The 15198-nt window shown below is 39.1% G+C and overlaps 1 protein-coding gene across 1 annotated transcript in view; it reads left to right on the top strand.

Moving 5' to 3' along the window:
- LRRC36 (leucine rich repeat containing 36) overlaps positions 1-15198 on the top strand; it is a 54349-nt gene that overhangs the window by 38254 nt on the left and 897 nt on the right. The window contains exons 10-14 of the mRNA XM_027846052.1: positions 3354-3519; positions 6210-6361; positions 7080-7203; positions 7966-8080; positions 14180-14346. Coding sequence (XP_027701853.1) covers positions 3354-3519; positions 6210-6361; positions 7080-7203; positions 7966-8080; positions 14180-14346 — 724 coding nt within the window. The remainder of the gene's footprint in view (positions 1-3353; positions 3520-6209; positions 6362-7079; positions 7204-7965; positions 8081-14179; positions 14347-15198) is intronic.

The following is a 15198-nucleotide window of genomic DNA, read 5'->3' as shown; positions in this document are numbered from 1 at the left end:
TCCATGCTAGTCTTCACGTGGCTGCCAACATTCCCTTCTACAGCACATACATTCCCATGCCACTGCTCTTCTCAGAAATCTTCAGTGGGTAAAATGCAAACTTTTTAGCCTGACATTTAAGGCCTTCCAAGCCTCATTCCCAACCTATCTTGGGAGCCTTATTTCACATTACTCCCACTTTTTGTCCCTTTAAAACTGTAATTTGACATAGCTGAATTTGACTCACTCTTCCTCATTTAGAATGGGTTCAAATTCAGTCTCCGTCACTTGTGCCTCAGTTTCCTTATCTGTACAATGAAGGGCTTGGCCGGATGGTTTCTAAGTTCCACTCCAGCTCCAAATCTATAGTCCTCAGACCGTTGTGCCTTTGTTCGTGCCAGCCTCCGTGCAGGGATAGATACTCCCTCTGCCTCTGCCTTGCAGAATCCTTCTCTTCCAGATCTGGTTCAGATGCCACTATCCTTGTAACGCTTCTCTGATTCTTGCCAGCTGCTTTAGCACTTTCTCCTTGTTCCCATTTTCCTCAGAGCACTTTCTGGCTTCTTTTTTGCCTGTGTCACTTTCTACCTTCTCTAGTACTTATCTGTTTATGAGTCACATTCCACATGTAGACTGTGATTGGAAGCTCCAGGCACAGGGCGGGCACTGGGTCATTTTAATCTTCCTGTGATAGGCACACAGGAGATAAAAAGAGAGATAAGAGGTAATCCTTGTCCTGCTAGAGCTTACTGTCTTCCAGGGGGTACATACTCCAGTCACTGTACTATAAAAACAGCCCCTGATAAATGCAGAAGAGAAGTAGAGGTCGGAAGGAAGCAAAGCTCCTTTCTGGGGATCACGGAAGTCTACCAAGGCTGGTGTAACTTTAGGGTGCCTTGTTAGTTATATTGAGTAGTGTAAGCTGTTATGATGTTTTAAATTTAACCTGTTATTACTAATTTTATGTTAGTTTATTACATATGCAATACTTGAGAGCAATAAGACAATTTTGAAATCTTGTTATTCAAACTTTTTAATTAAATTAGGCAGGATTTTCTCCTTCCTGTTCTTCCATCCCCACCTTGTATTGAATTAGTAAGATTTTACTCTGCTGTCATCAAGTCAAGTCAGTTAGCATTTATTAAGCACTTCTTACGTGCCAGGCACTGGGCTAAGAGCTGGAAATGCCAAAAAAAAAAAAAGGCAAAATAGTCCCTGTTCTTAAGGAGCTCTGAGTCTACTGGGAGAGACAGCATGCAAACAACTATGTACAAACAAGCTGTATATCAGATCCATTAGAGATAAGCACAGAGGGAGGGCCCTAACATTCAGGGGGATCTAGAAAGGCTTCTTGCAGAAGGTGGGGTTTTAGCTGAGACCTGAAGGCAGCTGAGAGGCAGAGATGAGAAGGAAAAGCATCCTAGATAGGGGGGACAGGCTGCAAAACTTCATGCAGCAGGGAGTTGGTATATCTTGTGTTTCAAGGCCAGTGTGGGGAGTAGGGTGAAAGAGACTGGAAAGGAGCAAGATTGCGAAGGGCGTGAAAGCCGGATGGAGGGTTTTGTGTGTGACACTGCCTCTGGAGGAATGAGGTGGTCAGACCTGCACGTTAGCAAGATCTCGTTGACAGCTGAGTGGGGGATGGACCCAAGTGACTGCCCAAAAAGCTGTCGTCCGGCTGTAAAGTAAGGAGGGCCCGTACCAAGATGGTAAAGGTGTCGGACCAGACAAGGGGTGCTACTCATAAGATGCTGGAAAGGTAGACTTGACAGGATTTGGCACCCAGTTAGGTGGGAGAGGAGGTGAGTGAGAGTGAGTTGTCTGACACCCCAGCTGTGAACTTAGGAGCCAGCAGGATTGTGGTCCCATCCACAGTAATAGGGGAGTTAGGAAAGGCACTGAGGGGAAATAAAATAGTTTTAGACATGTTGAGTTGAAGATATCTACTGGACATCTAGTTGCAATCAGCAATTGAAGATGCAAGACTGGAGTCAGGTGCAAGGTTAGGGCTGGATAAATAGATCTGAGATCAGTTGCAGAGAAGTGATCATTGAATCCATGGGAGCTAATGAGAGCACCAAGCAAAATGGAAGGAGAGGAGAGAGGAGGGCCCAGGACAGAGCCCTGGGGAGCGCCCACTGTTAGCAGGAGAATCCAGCAAAGGAGACTGAGGAGGGGCTGTCAGACAGGCAATGAAATCTCTCCCTTAGGGGTAGCTAGGTGGTGTAGTGGATGGAGCACTGGCCCTGGATTCAGGAGGACCTGAATTCAAAACCGGTCTCAGACACATAACACTTACTAGCTGTGTGACCCTGGGCAAGTCACTTAACCCCAAATGCCTAGTCAAAAAAAAAGAAAAGAAAAGAAATCTCTCCCTTCCACATCCTTCAAGGCTGATGTTTAGTCCCATCTCTTCGAGTTTTCTCTGAGTGTTCCAACCCACAGAAATTGCTCCCTTTTCTGAATTCCTGTAGCACTTCTCATTGACACTTAGTTGAGACTCAGTCATGTGTTGCTCTATATCCTGTCCAGTTTTTCATATGTGTATTGCCTTGACTTCCTGTTAGATCATGCACTCCTCAAGGACAGGGACTGTAACTTCTACTTCCTCGTATCTCCTCACAGTTCGTAGCATGATGCACTTTCTATAGAAATGGTACTTGTGGATTATTTGCTGAAATAATGAATAAATTCTTCAGTTCTTCATGCACCTCTCACTACAGTATATGCTAATGTGCAGTCCAGGTCACAGATGTAAAATACTGTGTGGGGCACAGGGTGTGGAAAGAGCCCTGGAATTGGAGGGGTGGGGCTGGCCCTGACACTTACTGAGTGACACTCTCCAAGTCAGTAACTTTTCAAGATCTATTTCCTCATTGCCATGAGGATAATGACACTGCCATTAACTTGCTAGGCAAGGTTATTGTTATAAAAGTGCTTTGTAAACTTTAGTTGCTATAAAGTGCAATTTTATCTCATATGATTGTTGTTGGCATTCTACTTCATGGTTTTTTATAGATATGACAGGTTTAGATATAACAGCTTATGATTTATAGTTTCAACAAGAATATCACAGACTGAAAAATTTATGGGGCTGGTCAGCAGTTATTGAACTAAAAAGGTAGATTTTTTTCCCCTGAAAGATACCCACAAATATCAGTGATATCAGATACTGAATTGTATCTTTGTGTCTCTCCTGGAAGAGTCGATTCTTATGTTTACCTGAGCCATTGATGATGTAGTGTAATATAATGAATCTTGACTTGAAAAATAAGGCTACAGATTCTGTAGTGATGCTACTTTGATCTCTGGATCTCTGCTGCCCTTCCTGAGTAAGAATGACATTGGTTGGTGTGCTTTCTTCCTTTCTTGAGCCTCTCTCTAGTGACCTGGGCAGTTTGCATGGTTTGCAAGGAAACCATAGTCCTCCACCTGCTGCCAGGACTTCCCATGTGGCAAGGGTGCTCCGACAGCTCTTGGACCTAGTAGACAAGCATTGGAATGGCTCGGGGTCTCTGCTTCTTAACAAGAAGTTCCTGGGTAAGCGACCTCTCTCCTTCTCTCTCTCACTCCAACAAGGGCTCTGCTCTGGCTTCTGAGCTGTTCCCAGTAGAACTTGCATGCCCACACACCACAGGCTCTCTTCTCCCTACTCCACATCAGCAGGGGGGTTGAAAAGCTCTAGGGGGGCAAGTGGACTGCAAACCCAGTGTGGGTCAACAGTGGGATATGGCAGCCTCCAGTGTTAATGCAGCTTAGGATGCATTAGGCAGGTGGAGGACTAGGGAGCTGGTGCTGCTGCTTGACACGGCCCAGATTAGACCACATTGGGAGCCCTGTGTCTCATTCTGGGTGCCATATTTTAGGAAAGATATTCCTTTATGAAGGAAAACTGGAGTGGCTGCCAGAGTGGTGAAAGGCCTCAGAAGTCATGCTGCATAATGGAGAATGGTTTGAGGGGTAATCCAGGTTGTTCAGCCTAGAGAAGGGAAGACTTGGGAGCGAGGACGTGATAGCTGTCCCGTAGAAAAGGAATGGGACTCCTTTATCTCTAGAGAGCAAAGCTGGGCATGGGGGGTGAAGATATAAGGCAAATATAAGGGTGCCCCAAAAAGTCTGGTTGTGCTTTAAGCTTTAACCTCGTAGAGGCTTCTGTGAAGAAAAGCTTCCTAACAAGGTGAGCTGTCCAAAAGAAGGGAGAGTGTGCAGCTCCTGGAGGCAGGGGAGCTCCTGTTCACTTGTTTCAGGAAAAGGTTGGGTGACCACTGCCTGGTTCTGTTGTAGGCAGGATTCTTGTTTGTTAGAACTCAGAAGTTGGGAGGGATGGGAGAGGCCACCCAGCCCAACCTGTGCCTGACCTCCAGTGAAGAGGAGGGAAGCCATTAATTCCTGAGGACTCAGTGAACCTGATTCTCTGTTTCAACCTGGAGAAAGCTGTTTTCGCAATTTTCACCAATCCTCTTCTGGAACACTGTTGTTAATAGATCTCTGAGTTTCTCTTATTTTTTCTTGTATGAATTTTACTGAATCATAGTGGCATAGTAGAAAAAAATGAATTTAAAATCAGGAAAAACAGATGCAACACTAGGCCTGCTACTTAATAACTAGTATAATGATGGATAAGTCACAACAGCTGTCTGGTATAATAGAGAGAGTGCTAAAGTATTAGTGAGAAAGACTCAATTTAAATCCTGCCTCAGATACTTAATAGCTGTATGACCCTAGGCAAATCGACCTTTCCATGTCTCAGTTTCTTCATCTCTAAAATAGCAATAATAATAGTCCTACTTTGCACAGTTGTTATATTAAATGAGATAACATGTGAAGTACTTTGCAAACTTTGAAGTTCTATATAAATGCTAGCTGTTATTAATATTATCGTTATTACTATTGCTACTCCTCAGTTCTCTTTTTTAAAGTCAAGATAATAATGTCTGTACTACCCACCACACAGGGCTGTTGTGATGAAAGTGCTTTGTAAACCTTACAGAGACATTATATAAATGTGAATTATTTGTTATACTTTCTGACTTTCTTCACCTGTAATATGTTAACTGCTTTGTCTGTCTCACAGGGTGATTGAGAAAATCGAATGATATATATAAAAGCACTTTGTAAAATTCAAAATGCCATATAATTATCAGTTTTTATTATATCAGGATTTTTCCCAAGTATATATATAGTATATTCTGTCCTGATGATATGCTGCTTATTCATAAAATAATATTATTTTTCATTCCTGATTCCTAGTTCATATACAAAATCATCAGGTTTGCATAATGGAGAAAGTTGGTTAAAGGGATCAAATGAGATCATCTTCATAAATGTTAAAGCATTATACAGATGTTAATTAGTATGTTAGCTACTCTCAGAGGATACTTTAGGACATTTTAAAAAGTACGGTTGTCCTGCCCCCAATAGGTCTATTTACTATAAATCTGAGGTATCTTACAAAACACTATAGTTTGTGAAAAACAGAACAGATGAGCTAGAACACTCTTCAAAGAGTTATTTTTATAAACTGACTTTTTAAAAAGTCTTTCCCAGTTCCTTGACATTAATCACCTAGCTATATGAACTCAAATAAATCACTTAATCCTTCTAGGCGTTGGGTTCCCCATCTATGAAAATGGGGAAATTGAAATAAGTTGATTTCTAAAGTTCCTTCTTTTGGTAAAATTCACTGGTTTCTTGCAAGACATTTTATTGTTTTGTAAACAGTACTCAAGAAGTGGTCAAAGTTGGGAAAACACTAGATAAAAATGGGAAATGTGATCATTTGAGTTTTTCTGTTCTTTCTGATATCTAAAGGAGGAAGCACAGGGAAAGGAAAGCTGGTCTCTGTTTTCTTCCCCCTTTAGCTCTTTGTTCTGTTTCTATAGTGAGATATCTATAATGTAATAGAAAGAACATTGGCTTTGGAGTCAGAGGGCCCAGGTTTGAATCCCAATGCTTGTACTTGACACCTGCTAGTAAGCCAATAATCAGAGAGCATCTCATATTAGCCTGGACCCCCAGAGTAAATCCTGTATGCATAGAGGCCTTCATTTTTTGTTCTTCTCACTTGGAAAAAGGAGACAGTTTACTGTTTACCAATATTTCCACCAAGACTTCTTGGAATCATAGGACTAAGTCTTTAAAAGGTGAATAGATATTTGATGACTTTATAAAAGAAATTGTAAGTCAGTGCTGCTGTTTGTAGGCCTTATCTGTCTTCCAAATTCCTTCAGGTTCTGCCCGAGATATGCTTCTGAGCTTGGTGGTTCCCAACCTGGCTCCACAGTGGCCTCGCTCACTGCCTGAAGAAAGCCTGAAAGCCTCACGAAGAAGAGACCTTGAGTTAAAGGATACAGGGCAGTTCCCTGGCATCCCAAATGATCTGGTACGCTTCCCATCCCTCTTTAGTGCCTTGATAGCAAACGGTAAAGTATAGAACATGAAACAGCTCTTCAACCAAAGTTAATCATCACCAGGAAGTCCTGGGAATTCCTATTAAAAGTACATTGAGAAAAGCCAGACCAAATCTCTGATATCAACCTTTGTCAAAACTACCTGGTGGTTGAAGTACATTTGACTTTGAGACATGTTTAAAACAACAACAACAACAAACCTGAGATAGGGCAGAAAAATCCTCCAGTGGTCAAAGTGAGAGCGCAATTAGGGTTAGGGTTAGGGTTAGGGTTGAGGTTGGTGTCTGATGGGAGAAGGAAGATCTCTGAATTCTTCCTCCTTTTGGTGGATCCAGGAGTCCTAATGGCAAGGGAAGTTGTTGACTCTTCAAGCTCTCACCTATAGGTTATAAGAACCTATAAGAACCATTTCTAACTCTTCCTAGGATTTTCTGCATTGTCTTCTCCTAATGTCAAGGAAACTTCAGTTGTCGTGGGGTTTCTACGGGTTTTAACTGTAGAAACTTTAGAGATGTGCTTCAGATTGTCATGCTTCCAGACACAGGATAGGGATGGAAACTCATATGATCCATTGTCAGCTCTTGCCTATAACCAGAGGTGTTCAGGCAAGAAACTGAGTAACCACTTATCAGGGATATTGTAGAGGACAGTAGTAACCATTTGTTTCTGTTTTTGTTTTTTAACCTAAAGGAAGCATTGAAGCAGAAGATGGTCAGGGTACTGGAGGAAAATCTCTTTTTGTCTGAAAAGGTACAACTGTTGGAGGAAAGTGCTTCCAACTCTGGTGTGGGTGGACACCAGTCTCACAGTTATGGTGAGTTCATCCATATGTTTATGCAGACTCAAATGTATGTGTCTAGACCCCCCCACCTACCCCCCGCCCCCGCCAGCTGCTGCTTTAACTCTTAACAAGCCCTAGCATTTAGGAGTCAAAGCAAGTACTGCCTTCCCCTACCCTCACACACTTTATTTCTTAGAGAATTCATCAACCAGCATTTTCCATGCACAGTACTCTCTCTGTGTAAGGTCCTTTGGCTTTATATTTATTATACCTTGATTTCAGAAAGAGACAGTTATTCTTTCAGAGGTAATCTTGGAACTACATGATTCACACAAAACCAATATAATATAGGGACTCAGAGCCAAACTCACAGATTTACATCTTGTCACCTGCCTGCTGTGGGGCCAGACAGAGTATGTAGATTTTTAAATGATGTATTCTAACTTTATTCTATATCTCAACTAAAATACTGACCCCTTCCAAACTGATGTCCTATAATTTTTCATATCTGTATTGGTAAGCAACAGAAATACATTAAGATGGGCTAACTCTAGGGAATGTTGAACTAGATGTGAGTGCACTGACCACAGCACTGACTAGTAAGTAGCCAAGGGCTTACTTACATGAATTAAAAGGAAGGGCATCACAGTAGATTTGGGACAGGTAAGGGAGGACAGGTCCCTTCTGGCTCTAATTCCTAAGATCTATCATCTTGGAGACAGGAGGAGCCCTTAGTTACTAATTTGTCAGATTTGTTAAAATGCTGCCAACCCAGAGGTATTATGTTCCTTATAGATGAATTGCTCCGTAAGAACCAACAGCTGAATTTACAGGTGGCTTGTCTGAATCAGGAACTTAATCAGCTGAAGAAACTAGAGGAGACCGTGTGCCTTCTCCAGGAAAGTCAGAGGTACAGGAGGGCCCCATGGCTTCTTAAGGAGGAGGGAGGGCCTTCCACTATCTTTTAGTGAGACAACACAGTATTGTGTAAGAACACTTCTACCGTAGATCATAAACTCCTTAAAGGCAGGAACTGTGTCTTTCTTGATCTATATATCTCCAGCACCTAGCACCACAAGGTCTTAAACATAGATAGTAGGTACTTAATAAATACTGGTCATTTATTGAAAGAAAGAATGAATGAGGATACCCTAAGATCATTGTTGCTTTTCAAAATAAGCTCTTGTGATTGTGATTTAGAAAATACCTTGGGGGGGGGGGGCAGCTAGGTTGCACAGTGGTTAGAGCACCAGCCCTGGATTCAGGAGGACCTGAGTTCAAATCTGGTCTCACACACATAACACTTACTAGCTGTGTGACTCTGGGCAAGTCACTTAACCCCAATTGCCTTGCCAAGAAAAAAAGAAAGAAAATACCTTTGGTGAGAATATAAGTGGTAACAGCTCAAATATACCTGTGTAGCACACTAAGGTCTCTCTTGCTCCCTCTTTTAGAAATATTAATAAATATTTCACCTGTCTGAAGTTCTTTCCAACCTTACCTGAATGAAGAAACCTTATCAGGACTTAATCAGACTTGTAGGAAGAAAAATGCCCTGCACTAAATCTTTTCCCCACCCTCCAAGGAGGAAGGGAACACGTATTTATTAGGCACCTAGTATGTGCCAGGTTACTGTGCTAAGTACTTTACAAATATCTCAACCATAATGCAATAAAACTTACATTCAATAAAAAGCCTTGGAAGCATAGATTAAAAATTAATTAAAAACTAATCTAATCCTAAAGAATGAGTGGGTCAAAGAACAAATCATAGAAACAATATTTTCATTAAAGATAATGACAACAATAAGACAACATACCAGAATTTGTAGGATAAGCCAAAGCAATGCTTAGGGGGAAATTTATATCTGTAAACACTTACTAAAAAAAAGAGAAAGAGCAAATCAATGAATTGGGCATGTAATTTAAAAAACTAGGAAGAGAACAAATTAAAAATTCCCAATTAAACACCAAAATAGAAATCCTGAAAATTAAAGGAGAAATTAATAAAATTGAAAGTACAACCACTGAACTAAAAAATAAAAATAGTAGCTGGTTTTACGAAAAAACACCAACAAAATAAATAAACCATTGGTTAATTTGATTAAGAAAAAGAAAGAGAAAAACCAAATTACCAGTATCAAAAATGAAAAGGGTGAATATACCACTTGAAATTGAAAAAAGATGAAATTAAAGCAATTATTAGGAGACATTTTGCCCAATTATATGTCAGTAAAGCTGATAATCTAAGCGAAATGGGTGAATACTTATAAAAATAGAAATTGCCCATATTAACAGAAGAGGGAATAGAATACTTAAATAACCCTATCAGAGAAAAAGAAATTGAACAAGCTATAAATGAACTCCCCAAGAAAAAAATCTCCAGGACCAGATGGATTTATAAGTGAATTCTACTAAACATTTAAAAGCAACTAATTCCAATACTATATGAACTATTTGGAAAAATAGGTAAAGAAAGAGTCCTACTAAATTCCTTCTATGATACAAATAATGGATTTGATACCTAAATGAGGAAGAACAAAAACAGAGAAAGAAAACTATCAACCAGTTTACCTAAGAAATATTGATGTAAAAATTTTAAAATAAAATACTAGCAAGGAGATTACAGCAAAATACATTACAAAGATCATATACTATGACCAGGTGGGATTTGTACCAGAAATGCAGGACTGGTTCAATATTGACTATATCAATAACAAAATCAACAAAAGTCACATGCTTATCTCAATAGATGCAGAAAAAAGCTTTAGGCAAAGCACAACACTCATTCCTATTAAAAACACTAGATAGCATAGAAATAAACAGAGCTTTCAATAAAACAATAAATAGTATCTACCTAAAACCAAGAGCAAGCATTATCTGTAATGGAGATAAACCTTCCCAATAAGATCAAGGGTAAAGCAAGGAAGTCCATTATCACCTCTATTATTCAGTATTGTACTAGAAATGCTAGATATAGCAATAACACAAGAAAAAGATATCAAAGGAATAAGATAGGCATTGAGGAAACAATTCTATCACTCTTTGCAGATGACGTGATGGTATACTTAGAAAATCAACTAAAACACTAGTTAAAACAATTAACAACTTTAACAGAGTTGTAGGATATAAAATAAACCCACATAAATCATCAGCATTTTTATATATTATCAACAAAATCCAGCAAAAGAGACAGAGAAATTCCATTTAAAGTAACTGCAGACAATATAAAATACTTGAGAGTCAATCTGCCAAGACATACTGAGGAATTATATTAACATAGTTACAAAATACTCTTCACACAAATAAAGACAGATTTAAACAACCAGAGAAATCATGAGTAGGTCAAATCAATATAATAAAAATGACATTTCTACCTAAATTAATTTACTTATTCAAAGAATTATTTTATGGAACTAGAAAAAATAATAACAATTCATCTGGCTAAACAAAAGGTCAAGAATATCAAGGGAATCAGTGAAAAAAATGTGAAAGAAGGAAGCCTAATAGTACCAAATTTCAAATTATATTACAAAGTGGTAATCATTAAAACAATCTGGAACTGGCTAAGAAATGGAGAGGCAGATCAATGGAATAGATTGAGTACATAATACACGTAGTAAATGACCACAGTAATCTAGTATTTGATAAATTCAAAGATCCAAGCTCTGGCAGCAAGAATTCAATATTTGCAAAAATTACTAGAAAAACTGGAAAGTAGTTTGGCAGAAACTAAGCATAGATCAGCATCTCACACTGTATACCAAGATAAGGTCAAAATAAGTAAATGATTTTCACATGAAGGGTGATATAAGCAAATTAGAGGAGCATGGAAAATCTTACCTGTCAAATCTATGGATAAGGGAAGAATTTATGACTGAACAAGAGATAGAGAGAATCATGGTAAGTAAAATGGATAATTTTCACTACATTAAATTAAAAAGATTTTGCACAGATGACTAATTTTGATGACTTAGCTCTTCTCAGCAATGCAAGAATCTAAGACATCTCCAAAAGTCTCATGATGGAAAATGCTTTCTATCCACATCCACAGAAAGAGTGATGGAGTCTGAATACAGATTGAAGCATACTATTTGCTGTTTTTTTCTGTTTTGCTTTGTTTCTTCTTTCTTGTGGTTCCTCCTATTGGTTGTAATTCTTCTTTACAACATGACTAATGTGAAAATATGTTTAATAGGAATGTGTATGTAGAGCCTATATCAGATTGCATGCCGTCTTGGGGAGGGTGGAGGGAAGGAGGAAGGGGGAGAAAATTTAAAACTCAAAAGCTTATGGAAGTGAATGTTGAAGACTAAAAATAAATTAATTAATTTTTTTAAAAAAGGTTTTGCACAAAAAAAAAAACTCCAATGCAGCCAAGATTAGAAGGAAAGTTGGAAACTGGAGGGGAAAACTTTTTAGCAGGTTTCTCTGATAAAGGTCTTATTCTTCCAATGTATAAAGAGCTTAGCCAAATTTATAAAAATAAGAGCCATTCTCCAATTGATAAATGATCAAGGATATAAGCAGGAAGTTTTTAGAAGAAAAAGTCAACGCTATCAATAATCACATAAAAAGCTCTAAATTACTATTGATTAGAGAAATACAAATTAAAACAACTCTGAAGTACCACCTCACACCTATTAGAAATGACAAGTGCTGGAGGGGATGTGGAAAAATAGGAACAGTAGTACACTGTTGGGGGAGTTGTGAACTGGTCCAACCAATTTGGAGAACAATTTGGAACTATTCCCAAAGGGATATAAAACTGTGTATACCCTTTGATCCAGCAATATCATGACTAGGTCTGTATCCCAAAGAGATATAAGAAAAAAGAAAGGAATTATATGTACAAATATATTTGTAGTGGCTCTTTTTGTAGTGGCAAAGATTGGAAATTGAGAAGATGCCCATCAATTGAGGAATGGTTGAACAAGTTGTGGTATATGATAGTGATGGAATATTGTTGTGCTATAAGGAATGACGAGCAAGATGGTTTAAGAAAAACCTGGGAAGACTTAGATCAGGCCTGCACAACATATGCACAACATAACAGGCGGCTGTTATGTAACCCAAGGCAACCAACCATCATCATCTGTCCCTGGTCTAACCTACCTGTGGCTGGAAGAAGTTTACAAATTGTGCAGGTCTGATTTAGATGAACTGATGCAAAGCGAAGTGAGCAGAACCAAGAGAACATTGTACCCAGTAACAGTAAATCAACTGGGAAAGCCTTAGCTATTCTGATCAAGACAATAATCCAAGACAATTCCAAATGACTCATTCTGAGCTTTCTACCTCCAAAGATAGCAGATTGAAGTATAATTTTTCACTTTATTTTTCTTAGGCTTTTTTTTGTAACATGGCTAATATGGAAATATGTTTTGGATGATTTAACATGTGTAATTGATATCATATTGCTTGCCTTCTCAATGGGTTGGGGAAGGACTAGGGGAGGGAGAGAATTTGGCACAAGATATTTTTAAGAAGGGAACATTACAAATAAATAATAAAAATTTAAAAAGCCCAAATATTATCTCATTTGCTCCTTACAGCAGCTCTGTGAGGTAGATGCCCTTTTACAGTTAAGGAAACCAAAGCAGACAGAGATTAAGTGACTTGCCCCGGATCACACAGCTAATAAATGTCTAAGGTTACATTTGAATGCAGATCTCTCCTGAATTCGAGACTAATGCTCTATCCATTGTACCACACAGCTGTTTCTAAGCTAACCAGTTTCTATTTTTTGGTTAATGTTTTTCCCCAATTACATGTCAAAATAATTTTTTACATTGGTTTTCTGAAATTTTTGAGTTCCAGATTCTCTCCCTCCTTCCTTCATTGAGAAGGCAAGCAATTTGATATAGGTTATATGTGTACAGTCATGCAAAATATATTTCCATGTAAACTGCTTTCTAAAGGGAAACTAAGTTTAAGTTCAGAGATGAACTATTCTCCCTAAAAACAGAATAATGCCAGTAACATGACAAGGCCGGGATCCTTGACCCTTGACCCTTGACACTTATAAGCAGGCCTCTCTTTCCCCATTCCTTGACTGGATTAGGGTGATGATCGTACAAAGAGGAAAAGTCTTTGATTAATTAGATAGTTAATAGAAGTATCTCTCACATTTACCTTTGACCAGGAAGAAGGGAGAATTCTTAGGAGTAATGATCCAAGAGGGTTTAAGAGAATTATTCCCCAAGGTGTGTCAGTTCTCTAAGTATTTATTGTTCTATCTGATGAATAAAACTGTTACTTGAAGTTAGTTATTATATTTTATCTTACTATAGAATTTTGTCTGTCATTTGGGAATACTGCGAATTGTAAGTCAAAAGTGGATTGGTTAGAGTTTTTCAAAAGCAAGATGGATTTCACATTAGAGACTCTGAGCAGAGATGCTTAGAATTAGAACAGTTTATTAATGTATATGTCCGTCAGGCTTGGGCCTTAAATGCAGAGTACAGAATTTTTCTTTGACATGTTAGAGCTGCAACCCCAGGACTCCCATTAGCAGTGGGAAACCTGCAAACTTCGAGCTACATTCCAATTCTTGTTGGATTTTAATATGCCAGGAGAGAGTACCATAAAAGTTACCAGAACATTGCCATCATCGTATTTCACCATAATGATTCTAGGGGCAGGTTAGGCATTGAGATGAGGTCCAGGAGATGGCATTATGGTTTAGTGGAAGGAGGGTTGGAATTCTGTTAGAAGAGCTGATTTGAAATCACTTAACCTCTCAGGCTTCCTTATCCGCTATAAAATGAGGTATTTGGGCTCGATAGCCTTGAAGCAATGACAGATATAGCTCTAAATCCATCCCTGAGCCTCTACTCAAAGCTTTTCTAGCTTGAGAGGATCTGAAAACTTAAATTCTTTTGCATAACATTTAGGGCACAATCCCGGGCACCTTTAGGAGACCATGAAGCAAGAGAAGAGGACTTTAGCGGAGGCTATTTTTGCAGGCATAATTATGTAATTAATGATGTCTTTCCCTTATAATTCAGGTCCCTGGTAACAACCAATGAGTATCTGCTACAGCAGTTGAATAAAGAACAAAAAAATTATCCAGGAAAAGCAGTCCTGCCTCCTGAAAAGAGTCACCGCGTAGGGAGAACATCACCCTTTGGGAAAGCCCTACAGCCTTCCTTATCGCAGGCAACTCAGGATGGCGGTCAGTACTGTAACCCTGAGTGATCTGGTAGAAAGCTTCCCCAAGTTGGGCAGCTCCAGCAGGGCTGCTCCAGCTGTGTTCCCAAACTGCTGTCAGTGACAGTGCCATCATTAGTTTTTATAGCTGATTAAATGGGGTTGGGATATTTTGTGGTGATTTTTTTTTTAAAGGTAGTTTTTTTAGACAATTGCCGTTGATATTTCTATACCTTCCACTCTCTCCCAACAAGTCAAGTTTCTCATGTACCCCTAGAAATTCAATTTAATTCAACAAACATTAAGAAGTTTCTGTGTATAAGGTTTTGTGCCAGGTACTTGGTATAGAAAAGTGAGCTTACACTTTACTGAGGGGGTACAAATTGCACAACTGTGTATAATACACATAATTACACAACTGTGTATAATGAGTGAAGGAGACCAGTGTTAGAGAGGCTTAGGAATATTTGGAATGGGGAGAGAACAGGGACCTCTGGGAAACCAAATTAAACAAGTATTTACTAAGGACTCACGACATGTCAGACCCTGTGTTGGGTACAGTGACAAAAACAAAACAACACTTGTGATGAGGACACACCAGGTCAGCATGGCCAGAAGCCAGAGAAGTCCAAGAGAATGGGGCTGTCAGAGTTAGCTGCTGAGATCATTGGGAACCTTTGAAATGTGAAGGAAGGAAAAAGCACCTGCTGCCTAGCTGGTCTCCTTTGGACCTGGATTAAAAGTGAGTTTTCAGGAGAAAATTATTTAAAGAGTGTTAGGAAAGGTGGGATTTTTGAGTTTTTCCCTGAGGATGCTTGTTTTAGACTCTGTTTTGGGGGCTGGATCCTCTGTTGCAGATATGGGAAAGATTCTCTCT

The sequence above is a fragment of the Vombatus ursinus genome, unplaced genomic scaffold, assembly GCF_900497805.2.
Source record: "Vombatus ursinus unplaced genomic scaffold, bare-nosed wombat genome assembly UNPS02005286.1, whole genome shotgun sequence".
Taxonomy (NCBI): domain Eukaryota; kingdom Metazoa; phylum Chordata; class Mammalia; order Diprotodontia; family Vombatidae; genus Vombatus; species Vombatus ursinus.
The sequence above is the reverse complement of the archived record's forward strand: the minus strand, read 5'-3'. Positions and strand labels throughout refer to the sequence as shown.